We start from the raw sequence: 20,311 nt of genomic DNA, 5'->3' as shown, positions 1-20,311 counted from the left end.
GTGCCAACCTGTAGAGGCTGACACTATAATAGGTCTACAATTATCATCATTTGAAGTGGGTATATACAATAATATACTCTTCTTCAAAGATTAGTGCAGCTATTGAGTGCCAAAGAAATCCTCAAATGAGAAAGTTCTTAACGTGCTGGAATTGTTATCGGGATCTCTAAGGTTGATCCCTAGATCTGTTTTGGGCATCCTGTATGACTTAGAGGCATGCTGCTCACTTTCCTGTGCCTTAGTTTAAAAAAAAAAAAAAAAAAAGGGGGCGAATAATACTTCTCAGTCTTACATAGGTGCTGAAAACAAAGTTCTCAGATATTTTCAAGGTATTCTGATGAGATGGTGATACACAGAAAAGCAACTGAAAATGAAAAGGCACTAACAGGATGAAAATGGATGTTTGGACTGTGTAGCAGCTCATCATTGAGATATACAGGCTGCCTTCTTACTTCCAACGGAAGTAAGTTAAAATCTGCAAAGCAGGTGATTGGCTGAATTAAAGCCATTCACTTTTTAACTTAAAAACAAGATACAGATTGTCCAGTGAAAAAGTATATATACATGAAGGCAGGAAGCTAGTAACGAATTAGGTTAGGAGATATAGCAGTGGACAGGATGAAGAGAGATGGTATTGCTCATGGAAGGAAGCAGTTTAGAAAGAATTCACTTTACCTTATTTAATTGAGTGCAAGTTACACATTTCACTGCAGATACTCCCTCAACTGTCAGCTGAGAGGACGAAAGACACCTCCAGAGAGTCCCTCACCTCATCTGCAGACTGGAAGGACATAGGGTTAGACAGTCTACCCTGTGCTGGCTACAAAGGGATCACTTGCTTTGTCTGGCTACCTACCTTTTAGATAGCTCAGAGGAGGTAAAATCAACCCCACCCTTGATTTTTTGTTTGTTTGTCTTTTTCAATAGTAACCAAAAGCTTAATCCTAGCAGTTATCTCAAATTGTAATAATGAACAATCAGGCATTGCACCACCACATGAGTAAAGATGTGTCCTTATTGTAAAAGAAGTATAATTAACCCTACCTTCTCCATCGCTCTCTCTTGTGCGACTGCTAGCTGTTTTTTTGGCAAATAGCAGAGGTTTATATCTACATTAAGCAACCCTTGTTTGATAGATTTTAAATATTATTTGAGACCAGTATTCCTTAAGCAGCAAAACAGAAAGAGAACAAAGGCAAAGAACAGAAAGTGGGAGAACAAGAAACATAGATTTATACAAGGGCTAAGAAGAATCATCAGAAATGATTTCTTCATTTCCCCGGGAATCAGATGCTCTGAAGAACGAAGAAACAAATCTGACTGAAAGAAACTTTGTAAGACGAGACCCATCCTTTTCAAGTGATAAATAATGCTGATCGATTCTTGAACACTAAGGATACGTCTCTCCTCAGTCTTGTGGATTCACGAAGCTCAAGGTGGAAAGGACCATTGGATTATCCAGCCTGATCTCTTCTTAGCACAGTTTAGAAATTTTCATGTAGTAGATCTACTAATGACTGGAGTAAGTTATGCTAAACATAACATATTGTACTACAAGCTTCCTGTGAAAAGCAAGAAAATGTATGCATTTCTTTCCAGAGCTTATCACATCTTTTCTCATTTCTCAGCTATTTTTTGCTGCCCTTGCGTCTCCCTTTCTCTGTCCCAGTCTCCTCCCAAATACAGAACCTGCCTCTAATTCCTTTTTCTCCCTTGGTGCCAGTTTTGATAAATCTGTATTTCAAATCTGGTATGTCTGGTACCATTATCTAAGTGATCTCACACCTATGATGTGGTTACATAGGTGCTCTTGGTGTTCTAAGATTGTACTCCACAAAAGACGCCCTTTCCAAAATATTCCCCTTGAAGTTTGGCTGTTCCTCACATAACTCCCCCATAATCATGTGTGATCCAGCCACCTTTCACAGCATGACCTCTAGCCTTCATCAGCTTCTCACAAGGTTATTAATGTTCAGCAGTTTCTCATGGCATGCTCACCAGATAGCCACGTTCCTTCAGTCGGCTTAACCTCAGCCCAGGACCTACTGAACAGCCCAGTCGCTTGTCTGCAGCCTTAACACCAAGTTTACTGGCAGACATTTTATATTAACCTCTCCGTCACCAATACAATACTCAAAATCCACCACGGTTAGAGCCAAGAGGTATCCTTCTGAAATAAGCAGCTTGAACACTTATTAACGCTTCCTTTTTGGGATGTGTTCATTAGCCAGTTTCTAAATCAGTATTTTGTGCGTGTGCACATCTATGCCTTTTACAGACTTTCAGCAAAAAATGGTATCAGACAACACATAGAAGCCCAGGTACAATGGTTCTCATTATTTTAGTGATTGAACGTGTCCATCAATATGAAAAAAAGTTTATTTCCTAAGCCCAGTCACAACGCATGCATCAGATCTGTAAATGATGAAATGCCATGGGACAAGATACACTGATATAAATAATTATTGTTCTCTATTTCTCTTTATTAAAAACCAAAAAATTTACACATAAATCTCGAAGTAGTCAGTAGCGACAAACAAGTAGTATGTCATGGAACATAACACGTAGGAGGAGTGGGAATACTAGACATCTGGTGATTATTCTTGCTGCTGAAAATCTTAATAGTTTGTTAATTACCCACTGATTATTTTCACAACAACTTCTCATTTGCTGAGGTGACTCTGCCATCTAGAATGTTTGTTTGCTGCTTCTTGCGGACATCTGTAGGTTGTAGCAACACATCAGCAGTCAGGAACAGTACAGATACTCTCAGTAAATGGAGTACATGAAACACTCCATGCATTTTCCTCCGAATCAGCTCCACTGAATGCCTGTCTTTAGTTATAACCAACGAGCTACCATCTCTTTTTCTAAAGATCGGCCCTTTGTATCAGAATCATTAAACCTCAAACACCAAGTTGAAAGGATGTGTTAGTGGCTACCAAATTTTCAACTAGAAGAGGAAAGCCTTTCTCTTATAGTCATTTGCAGAAAACACCACAGTGTGGTACAAAGATTTTGTCAACATTTGAAAAATCCTTCATGACTCAGCCGTACCTTCGCTACATTTGGATTTGCAATACCATCATCCAAACTGACACAAAATCTTACCATATGATGTGGTATTTAAAATAATGAAACAGGATTCCCCTGATGATAACTTATAAAAGACTGACCTCTCTCTCTTCTTTCATTTGTCATCCAGTCTTGTCCTTGCTTTTTGTGATTCACTTGCCACATTTGTCACTCAAACTGGAATCACCTTTAGGTGGAAATTTCAATTGGTATACTTCTAAAATTCCCTATACATCTCTGATTTTATAATGAATAACAAGCATAAACACTGATAAGCAAATGGTTCTACCAACAATGCAAACATCGCAAATATTTTATATTTTACTGAAGAATACTAAATGGAGGGTCCTTTATTTTTTCTATGGATATTACAGCCTTTCTTTCTCTGACCCATTTCTCTCTTTGCAGCTTTTTTCAGAGGTCTACCCTGTCTTATTTCTTCCATTCATTTTGGTTTTGCCAGGATTCTACATGGTATCCCAGTTTCTCGTCACAGCTACAGAAATCAAATAACAACTCCTTAAAGCATTATTCACTCACTAGAACTCTCTTCTCCTTTGACCTCATCAAAACTGATAATAATGTATGACTATATCTCTCAAGTGAAGGCAGACATGGAGAAAATTGATGCAACTTGTGCTGCATCTTTAAATTTTCACAGGACTCATGTTCTGGTGGAACGTGAGAGCCCCAACACAGCAACAAAAATGTCAAAAACACCCAAAAAAAGTGTATATGCAAGGAGGAGTAAGGCAACATAGAAAAAAAATAAGCTTCATACCAGCTGAAAGTTAGAGTTGCTCTGTACTTATTAGAGAAAAACAGGCACCTCCTCCGTGGAATGATCCATTACAGTGTAAAAGAGGTGTTTGGACTGAATTTGTCTCTTGAAATGCCTCTTTTCCTTGACTGTAGAATGAGCTTGTATCACTAGATTAGATGAGATACTTAAATTCTAGATGAATAAAGATGAGTAAGATAAATTTCAATGAAAGACCAGTTTAGGTACCATATTGTTACTAGATCACGTTTGGTGTCTGTGGAAAACTAATGATTAGTAACCTATCAAATTAATAAAGCTTATATATACATGTCTAACTGCTTTTGTTGTGTTAAAAAGCCTCAATATTATAAGTATCAGAAGAACCCTACTGCTATAAAGAACACAGTAACTAGTACGTACAGCCAGAATGTAAACTGAGAGGCTGAACCGTTCTACTTAGTGTATTTGCATTACTATAATCCAACGCCAAGAAGAAAGGGACAGGTCAGAGAAAGAGCTGCCTTTAGCAGCCTTAGGCACACTGCAGATATGGGATCAGCTTATGAAGAATCCGTCTGAGAAAAAGGTAGAGGAAAGAAGTAATCTTAAGGAGCTGGTCGGGACACACAGTCCTGCTGTTCTCTTACAGATAAACAAAGCTTCACAAAATAACCAGTTATCGTTTAAAGAAGAAAATATTTTCAGATATATTTTAAGTAAGTTCGTATTATCTCAGTTTGTAACCGAGAACTGAGCCCAGGCAGCTCACACTTTCCCTTCCCTGCCCTGTGGGAATCGGGAATAACGACTGGAACCATGCCAGCGCTCCGGGGCTGCGGGGAACCAGACGCTGCTCCGGCCGCCGCAGCCCAGCGCTCCGGCGGGAGCTTCCCATCCCCACTCCGCCAAGACCGTCAGGGAGGAGAGGCCTCGGGAAAAACCCGCCACCACTGCCGAGGGAATCCCTTCCCGCCCTCCCCTCACTACAGCCGGCCGGCCCCTGACTCCTCCCTGCCCTCAGCTCCGGGCCGGACAGGATCCCCACCGCCCCCTCAGCGGCTGAGGCGGCCAACGGCCCCAGCGCGCGTCCGACGCACTGCGCCTGCGCGCAAGCCACCTCCTCCTCCTCCTCCTCCTCCCCCCCCGCCCTCCTCGGGGCAGCGGGGCGCGGCGCGAGCATCCCCCACGAGACGCTGGGAGGGGGGCGGGAAAGAACCACAACTCCTCTCCAATAGGCAGGCAGGCTCCGCTGTTTTTCCTTCCTCGGGCCAATCAGAGCTCGAGTCCTCCCCCGCCTCGTCATCCACTCTGACCAATGGGGAGTGGGCTCTTTGGGCGTCGGTGATATTCAAACCCAGAGCGGCGCGAGCGGCCTTGCTCGGCCCGGAGCTCCATCCTGGCTCCATAGCGGCAGCAGGCAGTGAGGGTGAGTCCGGCCGGGACGGGGGCAGCGGGGTGCTGGCCTAGCGGTGAGGCTGTGGGGATCGCCTCCCGCCAGCCCCCTGGGGAACGGCAGTGCGGGGGGCGGGCGCGCGTCGTGGCTTCTCCGGCCCTGCGGGGCCCTCGGCAGAGGATGTGTCCCGCGGCTCGGCTGGGCTGGCGCCCCTGCGGGCGAGGGAACCTGCTGGCTGACTCTCCTCATCTCCCTCACCACCCTCTCTCCCCTCCGTTTCCTCTTCTGTGAATTTTTTTTTTTTTTAACCTGAACTTTATGAGGGATTTCGAGAGTGGTGATGGTTTTTTCCCACGTTATTTAATTGTAGTATATTATAAAATGAAAAGGAAAAAGAAGTTCTGAATAATACAGATGGATGCAGGCTTGGCAAAAAACGCATGAGGAAATAAAGTTGGTTGAGGATATCGTGCAAGTTATCGTGAATTAGGCTGAGGAGTAGCACTTTCTAGAAATACATATAAAGCGGGTCTGTGCTTGATATTAGTTTACACAAATTGTTTTGGAAACAGGAAGGTGCATGTGGGCAAGGAGAGGGGAAAGGAGAGAAAAATCTTGGAACGCGTACCCATTCAGCTCTGGCTAGTGCAGGTGATAAAGCAATACCTATTTCTGAAATAATACCCTGAATTAAAACTACTCTCAGTTATGTCCCTTGTTACTGCTTGGCTATATCCTTAAGCCTTCAGAACTTAACCTTTAGAACTTAAAATTGTGTCTTAGAGGCTTTGTGTGCTGCTCTGTTCCCCGCTGCCTCTTGATAACTCTTACCTGCCTTAAAGCCTCCAGTTTGTTTATGTTGCAGTAGCTCACCTGCTTCTCTGCTGTCGAGCCTCTTTCTGATTAGGCCTGTTTTGTATCTTTGGGTCTTATACCTTTTTGTAGCTAATGCTAGAGTTTCAATTTTTTCTTTTTTTTTCATAGCTAATATTGCTGATTTCTTAAAATGATGATTTTTTTTTTTTTTGAATGTTGGGTGGTTTTGTTTCCCTTTAAGAAAATCCTAAATCAAGGCTTTAGGACTTGGAAACGAACCCAAACAAAGATTATGCACACATATAGGTTTTTTTTTAAAGCCTGGGTAGAGGCTTCTAAACCACCACGTTTCTATGTATTTTTGGAAATAATGGCTGGATGAAGGAGAGACTTCTACTAGTGGCTGCACTAGGGGACAGGTTAGAAGTGAGTTATCAAGTCTGTCTAGTGCTAACTAATAATCTTGTAACCCAGTCTTGTAATCGGTATGAATGGAGCTGAAGTTGGAGAAGACTTGGAGCTCATCTGAATTCAGATTTTGGTGACTGCTTGTGGAAAAATTTAGCCTGACTCTTTCTAGTAACGATTTCTTCTAAACATCTGTCTGGAGTAAGCAAAAATCGCAGGATTTCTTTCATATTTCTACCATTGCAATTTGCTCTTTAGACTTTAACTTAAAAGCTTGTATCTTTGAACAAGGTCTAATGCTTTCCTGACTTCCCATGGGTTTTAAAGAAATTGAGCAGTTTGAAAACTAGTATCTGTTTCTTCAAAGCAGTAATAAAAACTAGCTTCTGTTTTAATATCTACAGAACACTAACTGGTAACTGGAGGAATGGCAGATAATGCTATGTGTTTCTGAAGATGGTCGTGTGATGTTATTGCGTGTTTCCATTCTTACTTGCCTTGAATCAAGGCAGCAAGATCCCGAGGGTAGTAACTTTTAAACACTTAAATGTCCATGTAATAGATGCTAACGTTCAGGAAGGGTCTTTGGTAGTACTGTGCTGTTTAGGCAATGCTGATATCACTGCACTTGGAGATAGTTCTTTCTGTATCTGACAGCATTTTCTATACTACCATCAAGCATGCGCATCTTTGCTTAAATGGTTAGCACTATTAAATAATGAACTGAATACATCAGCAGAATAATGCAAATGCTGTAGAAGACAAAGGCTACCATTAGTTTTCCCATCTTGTTTGAGTGTGATTGTTCTGTGTATGAAAGGAAGTAATCAGAAAACATATGCATGGGTAATGTTCCTGATTTTGAGGTGGCATTTTTGCCTCTTCTACATGGAGTAGAGGACTTAACTCAAAGTTCTTCAGCGTATGGTCTTTAGATGCTATTAGACACTAATCAGATCATAGGAACAGAGCTAAACAAATGTTTAACAGTTGTAGTCACAATGATCTGGAGGTGTAAGGAAAATATAGGTAAAAGGATAACTGAAATATATTTTACTAGGTTGACCAACTAACTTGGAGAGCGCTTTCTTAAATTTTTTGCTGCCTTTCACACCTCTTTAAACAGATGCAATATTTCAGTAGATTCCAGAATTAGGAAGAGTGTACCTTTTTGTTCAATAATTAAGAAGTATTTTCATCCTTTCTCAAAGCTTGCATTTGAGGAAAAACTGCATCTGACTCCATTCAGAAATGGAACAAATAGTGTAACACAGCAAATCCAGAATTTCAAGACTGGATACTGTTATTTTTCTTTGATATCAATAAATGTTGTTGGGTGTATTACACATGAAATCCTATGGATAACCAGTATTGTCACTTCATCCACTTACAACACATACTGCTCTTTTAGTCTCTGTCCCTTGGCTGCTTATTTAGTGGGTCTGTATGAGGGGTTGAAGTTACTCTATTACACTTTTTTTTTTTAAAGTTTGTTCTGTATTTTCCTGATCTCTGCATACATGTTCTCCCTATTCTTTCTTTCCCTGTTTTTAACTTCCTCTTGTATGGCTTTTCTAGATCTCAACTGTGCTGCTATGCAGCCATTGCAATTAAGAGCTCAGTTCCTATTGAGTAACTATATAACAGCATGTTCTATTTTAAGTCGTTGCTGTTTTGTCAGATTTTGAGTGTGCTTCACACAGAGAAATAAATGGCTTTCTTTAAAAGCAATCATGCAGCAGATTAAGTTAAAATGAGACTCTGAATACTTGCTTTTGGTTGAACTTTGGCATGTGTAGAAAGATTAGTTGCAAATTATAACAATACACAGGTGGTTATGCCCTTAGTGTATTTTTATCTGTAAATGTCATAAAAAGCTGACATATTTGGAAGTGCTAGCCCTTAGTCCAAAAGCAAACTTTGAGCTTTTTTGTACTGTTTTACTACTAACTAGGATTAGTTTTATTGATTTAATGAAAACTATATTTTTGTGATATCATGAAGATGAGGCAAGCTTACAGGATATACTGATATTCATTTACTTTTCAATGTCTAACTGTTCCATTTTTGATACACAGGAACTTTTTCAGGATGGAAAGCTACATTTCTTGCCTTTGCTGGATTCTTGGAATCATCTGAGATAGTCTGACCCTCACCCACGTTATCTTTTTGACAAGGCATATCCTTTCTTCAGGAGAGATTTTTCTCCATGTAGTACACGTTGAACAGTTAACCAGCACACCAGAAATGTAAGTTTGACATGTATTGATGAGAGTTAAGAACGAATTTATGCAGAAAACTATTTTTTTGGTCTACTACATTTGGCAAGCTATTCCTGTAAAAAGAGTAATGAACTTTTTACATTGGTGAAAAAATATAAATAATGTCTTTTAAAAAAAAAATCCATCTGGGAATTGTTAGTGATTACAGTTGTAATAAGAGATCGTGGTATTACCTAACCTGAGGTAAATATCTTTTGATCTTCTTGGTGCTTCAAGTTTTGGAGAAGCTGACTTCATTCATACTTTGAAGGAATGGATACAGTTCAAGGACAGATCTTTAAGGATATTTTCACCTATAAAGAGGAGATTTGGCGTACTGAGTTTCCATAGCCCCCTCTACTAGATTTATCAAAGGCAAAACTGCAACATGTACCAAAATCTTCCTTATGAAGAGATGCATGTGTGTTTTTCCCCCGCATGAAGTAGATAAGTATCATCTTTAGAATAACATGTGAACAGTTTTTGCTACAGTAATCGCCTATGTAATTTTTAGCAACATAATCTCCAAAAGATGGGACAGTTTACACAATCAGTCTCAGAACAGCCTAAGATTTTTCCCTATGCACTTTGGGGAGAAACAGATACTAACTGAAGTTCCAAACAAGCACTGAAATTAAAATTTATTCAGTGTACTTCTTTTTTTAAGAAGAGTGAAGGTAGGGTTTTTTATTTAGTCTCATCTCAGTGAAACAAAAATTGTTTTTCAGATAGCACTGATTTAGCATGTTGTCTTTACGTGTTTTTGTAGCTTTTCTTCTGTATAGGTTTTGCTTACAGCCCTGTTTGGGGGATACTTGCTTCTACTTTTCTTAGACTACTGAAAATATTTCATTTTGTAATTGAAATGTTGCTATTTTGCTTTTCTGCAAAGATACTATGAAGTCATGTTTTGAATATCTCGCCAGGCTCCAACAGTTGTTCAAGTGATGCTAAGATCTTTTGATAGTGGTAATGTACACGGTGCTTTTGCCTGACTAAAACTTGGAGTTTGCAAAAAAAAAAAGCCCCATATTTTGAACCTACTAAAACAACCTCTCTTTCTGTGAGGCTTTTTGTCCTGGAACTGTTAGAACTTTAGCCCCTGGCTTTTGTTGCAGTCTTTGGCTACTTGCTATATATTTGGCGTGTACCACTTATTAAAGCAATAGGGGAATCTCCTGGAGGAAGGGGATCATCAGGATGGCATAGGCTCATGCTAAACAGAGGATATAGAAGTTTGTTTACTTTCGCTGTACAGATTTGGCTACATAAGGTAGGAAGTAACTACATCTCTGTAATAGATTGCCAGATGTGCACATACAGTAAGGAATGTGGAAACTTCTGTTAATGGTTTTTAGAATATTAATATATTACTGTGATGGGAAGGTGGCTGAAATGTGAAAGTGTCAAACAAGAGCAAAAAATACCATTTTTTCTCACAAGTGCTTGCCTGTGCTGCATCTGTCGAAATTGCTGAGTGTATTTGTGTGTTCTTTCACTAGCTCTGCTGGAAGAAACCTCCAAGCTTTCTGTGTATCCTCAAAAGACATTTTACTATAGCAGTGGTTTTCAGCATGTATTTATTGATGGAGCTCTTAAATTGGACAATTATAATTTGAGTATAGTTTAATTTGCTGTATCTTGCTAGCCTGTGTTGATCTGGAAGTTTGACCCTTATAGTCAACAGATCAGCCTGGAATATGACTGCGCTAGGATATATTAATTGAGACTTGAAGCTGAGGAGTGTAACACTTCTTAGATTTATTCAGACATGTTATCAACTGCAAACCTAGATTTAAATCACCAGCTTAATAAATGATTGCAAACACTTACATATAGCACTTAATAGCTAAGCTACTGTTATAAAAGACTTAAAAATCTTTTAACTTTTCCAAAATACCAAGTTCAGTGTTATTAACTTTTACCTTAACTTGGTGTGATTTTCAAATATTTCCCTGTCTTCACTGTTAACCATGAGAGCAGAGGTTTGGAGTGAGGTATTTATCTCTGACTTTGAATACTTCTAGACAATTATGTTCATACTTCTCCAACACAATTTTAGTTGCAATGAAGCTTTATAACTTATTTTTCAGATTGAATGATAGTGAATGAATTTGCAAGGTGTTAGAGTAAAATGTAGGCATAAGGCATACAGGTTTGTATAGCATACCTCTAAGTAAAGAAAATTATGTGTCTCTTTTGGTAGTAAGCTGCCACCCACATCAGTGGTGCTATCACATTCTTTGAAATGGTTATGTGGCTTCTTCTTTGGAAATATGCACAAGAGTTTGCCCTTCCTGAACACAAAGAATATAGAAAGGTTAAACATACATAGCTTTGTCTTAATAATATTCCTAATACTTACTTTTGTTAGCCTTAAATTACTCCAGTTATGTGGAGAAAATTCTTAGTAGGTGATGAAGTACACCGATTTGCTTTAGGGTTCTCCCAGCCTATACATAGGCTGTGAAACTGTGCAGATATGCCTTGGGTGTTTCATGTGTGAACTTTCCTCATCTTCTGATTAGTGTCTCCTAGCTAGTCCTCCCCTCCACCATCAGTTTTTAGTTTCAGTGTTGGATTATATTCCCTAATAAAGCAGACATTCCAGCCAGGAATTAATACAAAAGCTGAATATTATTCACTACAAGCAATGTAGTTTAGTAATTTGTTACGTATACCTTACTGATTCACCTTTATTCACAGAATCTTCATGGTTGGAAAGGACCCTTAAGATCATTCAGTGGTTTGTGTAATGTCTTAGAATGAATCCTTTTGGATAGACATCTAGGCAGTAAAATTTTGCAACAGCAAAACTTAATGAGAACTAGAACTACTTCAAAACGTTTGATTTAGAATCTCAGTGGTATAAATAAGTGCACCACGTTTCAATTAAGAAATGCTGCTTTAGAGAAGGAAAATGTTAAAAATGAGGCATAACAAGAATAAACATATTTCTCAGAGCACATCTCACTGTCCAACTAAGCATATATTATGTTAAGTAATAAATATGCCCATTACAGAGACAAGGTAATGCTAAAAGATGGGTTGTAAGTATCTGTCATGTCTTGAAACTTATTATTTCTACTGCAAGTTATACCTGTGATGGAAAAGATTAATAATGTTAAAACTTCAAGTTTATAGTAGTTTATAGTAGTATATAGTTTTCTTTACATATGAAAAATCTTTACATTTAAGGGAGGTGTATGTGTGGGGTGACACATCTAAGGTAGTGTAATCCAGCCTTACAGGTGTCATCAAATGAAAGTCTCTCCTTCCTCCCTTTTCTTTCTCTTGTCCATATGGTGACACAGTTGAGGGAGACAGAAGAACATCAAGCAAAAACATAAAAGCTCTCCCCTTTTTTAATGTAGTTTTCTGTTGGCATTTGTCCCTGAGCCAGGTCGCCATGAAAGTCTGACAAATGCTTGTTCCATTGCTGTTTATTCCAGAGAAGTGGTGGGAGTGTATGGCTAGGAGGAGGACTGCCTTTTAGCAATCCAAATCTATGGATTCAGGATGTGGTTTAATACAGTAGCTCCTAGCTATTCAGGCAGCATATCCCACCCTCATTTTATTCAAACACTGGATATACCTTATTGGAAGGGGCTACTGTGAAGCATGGACTAGTATTTGGCCAGATCAGTTAAATACCGATTCCTTTTGCTCATTCACGTTGGCTTCTGCTAAGAAGTTTACTTGTGTAACTACATTGACAAAGGCTTAAAAGAGTATTTATGTTACATAATGTGGTGGAGTCTCAATTAATCTGCACAATACACGGGAGGCTTTCCCATGGTAATTCCAATTAAGGTGAACTACAACAGGGTTCTTCAGGAACATCACTGTTTTTTAACCTTGTGTCTGCAGATGGAGGAAGAGGACCACAGTGAAAGAGGATTGCCACAAATTGCTTCAATCATGAATAGAGTTAGAGACTTGAAAAACAAATACAGAAATGAAGACAATATTACAGATGAGCTTAACTGTACTAAAATCTCAGCTGATACAACAGGTATGTGTTTTTGTTACGCTGTTGCCACTTATGCAACAGATCTTAACCTAGATTGAGTGAAAGAACCATTAACTCAAAGGATTTAAGGTTTAGCATTTCTTCAGTATTAATGACCACAAAATACATTTCATCTCTCCTTGTTTCTTTAACTGTGCTCTAATCTTGTTTAAAAAAAATAATAAATAGCTAATCATCTTGCATGCAAGCTTATAAAAAGTGTTTTCTTCTGTTCATGTTTACTGCAGTTTTAATCAATCTCCTTTGTTGTTTTTCTGTCAGATAACTCTGGAACTGTTAATCAAATAATGATGACAACAAATAATCCAGAAGATTGGCTGTGTTTTTTGCTCAGGCTAGAGAAAAAGGGTATTCCTCAGATGGATGCTAACCTACTGAATAGACTCATTGGTCGTTACAGTCAAGCGGTGACTGCGTTACCTGCAGAAAAGCATAGTCAAGATGAGAGCTATGCTCGCATTCTTGTGAGATTTGCTGAGTTGAAAGCGTAAGTATAAATTTTCAATATAAGAAGTCTGCATTTGAATGATGATAAAAATAGCTTCTTTACATCAGTGCTTTCCGCAACAAATAATCATTTTGAGTGTGGATGTTTTCATATTGACTCCTTGAATCTCTGAGTAGCTTTGGCTAGTCAGCTTATCTGTTGTCTCCACAGTACTTGCATTTTTTTGTAGGTGCTAATAAACATAGTTCTTCAGAGCTATTTGATTTAGAGATGTTAACGCACTTTTTTCTGTGTTCTATGTACATGGGGAAATAGCATAAGACCTCTTTTAGCTTTATACTTCAGCTCAAAAGAAGCTGCATGGGTGAAATCTGGTATAACTTTGGGTAACTATAATCTGTGTATTAAACTGTGTATGTTTTAAGTTAGGTTTAATTTCCCTGTGGACTTCTATAACTGACATGGCTGTGAGGCTGACAATTTGCTATCATCTAATCCATCTAGTCAAACCATAGTGGTCTATCCTTGTCTAGTCTACTTTCTCCCTTACTAGGAAAGACTAGTCCCAGCTACATTAAATTATCTGCCTTAGGGTAGGAAGAATGTCTTGGAACATCATTCTGTAATTTCATACTTATGAAATTAGGTTTGATTGTGGTCATTTGTCCTAGCTTGAGGGAGAGCATCTGTTGTTTCAGTGGCCAGTCTAGCCCAAACCACAGCATCACTTATTGCTTTGTTCAGTCCAAACTTCAACAATGTGGTGCTTCAGACATAATTTGGGACAGGGTTATTTGATTTTTTTTGTAAGGAGTTCTTTTGCCACTTGAAGTATCATTACAGCAAATATTTAGAAGAGCTATGGTTTTAACATTGCAGCAATCTTTAACAATTGGAGTTGAGCAGGTTGTCGTCCAGTGAATATAGCTAGTCTCTTTCTGTTTCTTGTATGTCCTCCTATTTGGCTTTTTGGCAGGTGGCTTGATCTTGCAGTATGTTATCACCTACTTCTTTGTCTGTACTGTCATTTGCATGGATCTTGCTGCATCACTGCTTATTAAAAGCATACAATGGAAGTAATCTGTTGAATCTACTGTTGAGAAACAAACAGGAGTGAATAATGACCTGCTGTGAATACTTAGTATCTTGAAGAGGTAAGGTCTTTTTGTGTAAGCAGAGTAAAGCACATCTTCCATCAAGACCTCCTGTCTTTAAAGATACTGAGAGGTGGTGTTCGTGTTCAAAGGTTAGTTGCTTGTCCTCAAAACAGAATTGTGTAATGTAGGCTTCCAGCTCGTACTTTCTGGAATTTCTTTTCCAGAATGGTGATAAGATGTTATTATTAAGTCATATCTGTTATCTCATTACATACAGTAGGAGTTTAAGTTCAGAAAGATTATTTCTCACCTCCCTAAGAATTTTAAAACTCTTGGACCTGTTTCCACTTGATCTTTAAAACATGGTTTTAAAGGTGGGTATTTTTAAAATGGATACTAGAACTATGTTTTTTATTCTGTGTTATATTGCAGAAAGTAAAACTGAAGGCACTGTCAGTAGCCTGTTAATATTAGAACACATGAATACTATTAACAGTTGTAGTGGTGGTGTCCCACTGAAATGTTTTTAGTTACTTCACTGCTACAGCCTTTAGGGGAACCTTCTTGAGAGAGTAGTCTTTTCTTGTTTCACTATTAAAATGCACTCTCTATAGCTATCCTAAAATACCTTCTCTTTTGGTAGACAGCATTGCTGTAGAATCTACCTAGCTCACTGGATAGTTCAGATCTGCTCTTTTTAATTGGCAAATACCATCAGTCATGTTTCCTGAGTTGCTAATGAAAATTGTTTTAAAAAACGATGAACAACCCACTCCCAAGCCCCTCTTAAAAAATGTACCCACCAAAATCTGACATTGCAAAGTTCCATTGAGATTGATGCTTTCACTATCTCCCTAAATGATGGTCCCCCATTTGAAAACTACTTTCAGAGATTAGCCAGTTCTTAATCATTTATTATAAGCCTCAGAGTGGCATATGCCAATTATTTATATGAAACTACCCTTATGAACTAATCACTCCAGAACATGAAATGACTTTTGACTGATCAGATCTAAAAATCAACGATGTTACCTGTCTGTAGTTTTTGGAGATTAACGTTAAGGTAATCAGTCAGTGGTTATTTGGATCTTTTGTGTTTGGCATGTTTACTCATTGCTCTTAATTTTCTTGGTGTTTGAGATTTCTCTGGTGTTTCATACTTATCTTCTCTGTTCCTGGCTTGTCTAGTACTATCTATTTTGTCTCTGCTCAGTTTTAACTTCTGTTAAAGAAGATCCTCTGACCTCATGACTTCCTAGAATGCTTCTGATTTAGGTTTTTTAGTTATTGCAAGTAAAGTAACACTTTGATACATAGGTACTCTGATGATAGTGCCTTTAGTGGGAGAAGATAGGCGCTCTTCAGTAGACTACTGTTTGCTGTTCTCCCAAATGTTCCACCTAACAGGAAAAGCAAGTTAGAGCATCACAACCTTCAGAAGTGGTGATAACAGTTTGAGATTTTCAATGTTTATTGGCCGTCAACACTTTTCTTCTGGTCAAAGCTGGATTATTCCATTTTTGGTACTGGACCTGTATTGTGATGGTATCTCCTCTAGCTGCAGTCTATGCCAAAGCCTTTTGACCTATTGTGATACTGAGGTGGTTTGAAAACCCCTTGAATGTACTCTGAAACAGGCAAAGGTGCACAGTCAGCCGCATCTGTGATTGATTATCTGTATCACACACTAACTGTGCCAAGGCTGCTTTCATGTAATGCTTCTGGATGTAGCACAGTGCCACCAAGTGTATGGCACCTGATGCCTGTTGCTAATGTTAGGGCTTGTTCTGCATATCTGCATATGCTGCTTTCTATAGGGACTTAAATTTTAACGTGCTTTTTGAAAGTGAATGTAATTTGTTACAGCTTAATTTCTGTTACTCTGACTTTGCCTGCAGATGGTCTCTGCCTGTCCTATTGCTTTGAATGATCAGAGCTGAGTTTATTAAACTTACTGGAGTCCAGTAACATGCCTAAACCATGGTAGAGACTTTTCTCATCTTTAATTCCACAAAATTTTACTGGAAATATGTTCTCTAGCTTTCAGTTTTGTATTTTTCTGTACTTATTTTTTGAGACATTGTAATAAATTTTTCACTATCTCCACTTCTAAGTACTACCTTTGCTTACCTGTTGAACCATGGTGGAATTTTGGAAGAAATGTCTTTATTTCTTGATTGTAGATTTTGCTACTGAGTGTTAAAAGAACTCTTTTTTTAATATTAACAAGGGAGAAGGAGTCCATTGAAACCTAATATTAATTTATTATTTTATAGTGTATAGATTCATGCCACTCCTATTTCAATGAGTATTTACTTAAGCTGTAGATCCTCTAGAATATTTAAATGCTGGTGTACTGCGTGCAAGCATCTCAGTTGTCCTACTTATCAATCTATGGCTGAATGCAAAACTGGGAATAAAACTTAATAACAGTAAAAAAAAAAAAACCAACACCCAAAGCATTAAATGTGAAGGATCTTGTCTGGATTTAGTGGTACCATCTCTATATTTTTTTGAAGTATACCATGTTTGCCATTGCTGCTTCCAGTGTGTCTGCAGAAAACAGACTTAAATCTACCTTGTGATACCAAGAATAATTGATAAGACTGTGTTGCCTAGGAGTAAGGGGGGAAAACAGAATGAATTCCCTCCATCTTGTAAGGAGTCGATGTTCCCATAGAACCCTTGACAGAGGTAGCTATTGGGTGAATGATCTTGTTGTGTCCTAGTTTTCTATAGGTATGGGATTATAGACATACCAACAGGAACAACATCCTTCAGACCTACATCTCTGCTAAGGGAATTTGGCAATTTGAGTGAAGTTGCAGAAGCTTTTCAATGTAAAAAAGCTCATAAACTCTAGCAAAATTTTGGTGTTCAGTACTGCTTTAATGTAGTGGATTGGAAACTTTGTGACTGTATTGCTGCAGGATATAACTAATAGTGCATACAATATTTCTTCTGACTTGATTAATGTGATACATTTTTCCACACTTGGTGTTTCTAAAGCAATCTCTTCCCTGTCCCCCTGCCGTGCAACCTTATTAGTATAGGAGCAGATGTATCTAGAAGAAAAAAGATTTTGCTCTGGGTAGTATTAGCCTGTATAGGTTAGTGAGTGTTCTGAGGGGAAAATATCTTTTTTTTGAGGAGTAATATAAATGGTGGCAAAGAATAAGACCTTAATCTTTCTCTTCAGGTTTGAGCATATTCTGTTTTTTGGAAAGGGTCAGCTTCATATCGTTGAATTATTAGCTTTTTAAAACTCTTTGCTTATTTGTACTTCACTAATGCTTCTAAGGAAGAGGAAAAACTTCAGCTATAGATGGATTGCTTTTCCAGGATTATCTAGAACTGTCACCCTGCGCATGGAACTTCATCATTTTTACTCAGGCTCTTTACCTTGTGTAACTATTGATATGCTATCTTTACAGTCTTCAAGATCCAGAGGAGGCACGGGACCAGTTTCATTTGGCCAGGCTGAACTGCAAGAAATTTGCTTTTGTGCATGTGGCTTTTGCACAGTTTGAGCTGTCGCAAGGTATGTAATAAAACTTCTTTGGTCTTGCTGTTTTATGTTGTTTTAAACTTCTCTGTTACATAATTTGCAAGGAAACATAGGTATTAAATCAGAACAAGAAAAATCTGGATTTTTGTCTCTTTCGATTGAAATTTAATGAGAACGTGTGTTCAATTTTAAATGAAAATATGTGCACAGTTCTTAATAGGTTTTTTCCTTTTTAGAAATACCTTTAAAACAAGATGAAAATTAGCACTGATTTCTGATTTTTTTTTTTTAAGCTTAGATCTTACAGTGGGACGTATGAGTAAGGCTTTTGCCGTATTGAAAAATGATACTCAAACTTGGTTGATAATTTCCCTTTAGATATTTTAAACTTGCTTGTGGAAGAAATTCTGGCTCCTTCCAAAGACCAATTGTAGATTCTTTGTGGGTTTTTTGTTAAATGAAAATATGCTGTAAATGTGCAATTTGGTTCAATGAAATTTCCCCTCTGCTACTCAAGATCCTAAGTAGCTAGCAATTATATTTTAATTGACCTCTGTTTCCTGTTCCATTATTGAACATTCATGTTGGGACTAAAGAGATGGTTGATACCTGCTTTTGCTTCATAAATGCTGTGGACTGACTTATTTAACAGTATGATAAATGTCACGTTCTAATCAGTTGGGGGGGGTGGTTTGTCAGTATTCAAAACAGAATGGTAATCCTTGTCATATGGTGCCATACAGCAGTGTTTTAGGCAAGCCATTCTGATGTGAGAGTGGTAATGTCTTTCAAAAACTCTGGCTCCCTTCTTTGAGGGATGCCTGAACTCTCCATCCTTGGTAGGGATAGCTGCGCTGACAGCTTACTTTGTAAATTAATTTATCCTGTTCCTTGATGTACTGGATCTGGCTTGGCTGGGGTTAATTTTCTTAACAGTGCATATGAGGCTGTGTTTTAGGTCTGTGACTGCAACAGTGTTGACAATGCACCGGTGTTTTAGCTGTTGCTGAACACCGCTTGCATAGTGTCAAGGATTTCTGTTTCGTGCTTGGCCCCTCCTCTGCCCAAAGTGAGTAGGCTGGGAGGGGACACAGCTGGGACAGCTGACCAGAACTGACCAAAGGGGTATTTCATGCCATATAGTATCATGCTCAGCAGTGAAAGGTCGGGGATAGTCTTTTCACAGTAACAGTTGCTCAGAGACTGGTCATCAGTCTTCTGGTAGGAGGTGATGAATGATTGCCTTTGTATCGCTTGGGTTTTTTTTTCCTTTTTGTATTAAACTCTTTATCTTTGAGTTTTTTCTTGCTTTTGCTCTTCCAGTTTTGCTCTTCCAATTCTCCTTCCAGATTATTCTAGACTATATAAATTATGGTCTAATATATCTAGAAAAATATGTGCTCAATGTGGTCCAATGTTTTGGACCACAAAGTTCACCTTTTTACCTTGCCTTATGTCACTCCTTTCCTGTTGTGTGTAGGGAAGGTGGCCCTGGTACTTGGTAGCAGGGTTGTGCTGCCTACCCACAGGCTTGTATTTTTGGGTGTCTTTTTTCAGTCTTCTTTCTATGGGTGGCTTGAACAGGGATCTATGTCACCCTGTTTGTCTCCTCCCTTTAACAGCTTGCTCCATCTAGAAGGAAAAGCACATTGCATTAAAACTGCTTTCTTCTTTGAAAGAAGAAGACTTGGTGGATATATTTTGAGTTTTTTGTGATTTGTTTTTCTTCATGGCTTTTGTTAGTATAATGCAAGTTGTTGTATACTGCCTAGGATGAGAAATTCTCTCCAAAATTAACTACAATAAATCAAGGAGATTAAACTTTATTCTATATTCTGGATTCTGAATACATCTTACTAGATGTTCCTCTTCATGCTTACTTCTGTTTTTATACACAAAACCACTGCTTGTGGAAAATATACTCTGTCCAGTGCTTTCTTGTTTTTACTGTTTTATTAGGAGGCAGTTTGTGTGTTCAAAATGTGTTCCATGAAGCAGAGCCATTTTATTAAAATCAATAAGTAAATACTCATTTGTCTCCTCAGATTTTCCAGGGTTTTTTTTTAACTAATAACTTTATCTGTAATGGAGCAGGAAAGGCTGTGGAAATTCCCCTCAGAAATACATGCCAAATCAAATGATTGAGGAATGATACTGAATAAGACTCCTACACAGGATGGGGAGGACAGGACTAAATACTGCATATCTGTGACTTGAAATTCCACAGTTTTTCTATTTCAGATGAGTCAGTTGTCTGACTGGTCTTGTTCTAACATAAACTTGTGTTGAATATATAAACAGTAGTAAAAAGTAGCTAGTAATTTGTCTAGTGAGCACTTGTATGCTTATTAAAAATATAATAAAACAGTAATACTGCAAGAATAAATATATTGTCAAATAAGTGTAATAAAACCTATTGTGTAATTTAAGTAAAATGTAGAAATGCTACTGGTGGTTACCAATGACTAGATTCATCCTGTCACAATCACTTGTGAATTTAATTACCCCA

The 20,311-nt window shown here is 38.3% G+C and overlaps 1 protein-coding gene across 1 annotated transcript in view; it reads left to right on the top strand.

The window, feature by feature from the left end:
- Positions 1 to 5,177: 5,177 nt before the first annotated feature.
- Positions 5,178 to 20,311, top strand: part of TTK (TTK protein kinase) — a 38,782-nt gene continuing 23,648 nt past the window's right edge. Inside the window, exons 1-5 of the mRNA XM_054194494.1 lie at positions 5,178 to 5,264; positions 8,534 to 8,704; positions 12,587 to 12,731; positions 13,011 to 13,236; positions 17,729 to 17,835. Of these exons, the coding sequence (XP_054050469.1) occupies positions 12,587 to 12,731; positions 13,011 to 13,236; positions 17,729 to 17,835 (478 nt within the window). The 5' untranslated portion in view covers positions 5,178 to 5,264; positions 8,534 to 8,704. The remainder of the gene's footprint in view (positions 5,265 to 8,533; positions 8,705 to 12,586; positions 12,732 to 13,010; positions 13,237 to 17,728; positions 17,836 to 20,311) is intronic.

This window comes from Rissa tridactyla, chromosome 3, assembly GCF_028500815.1.
Source record: "Rissa tridactyla isolate bRisTri1 chromosome 3, bRisTri1.patW.cur.20221130, whole genome shotgun sequence".
Classification (NCBI taxonomy): Eukaryota; Metazoa; Chordata; class Aves; order Charadriiformes; family Laridae; genus Rissa; species Rissa tridactyla.
This window is presented reverse-complemented; position numbering and strand designations above follow the sequence as displayed.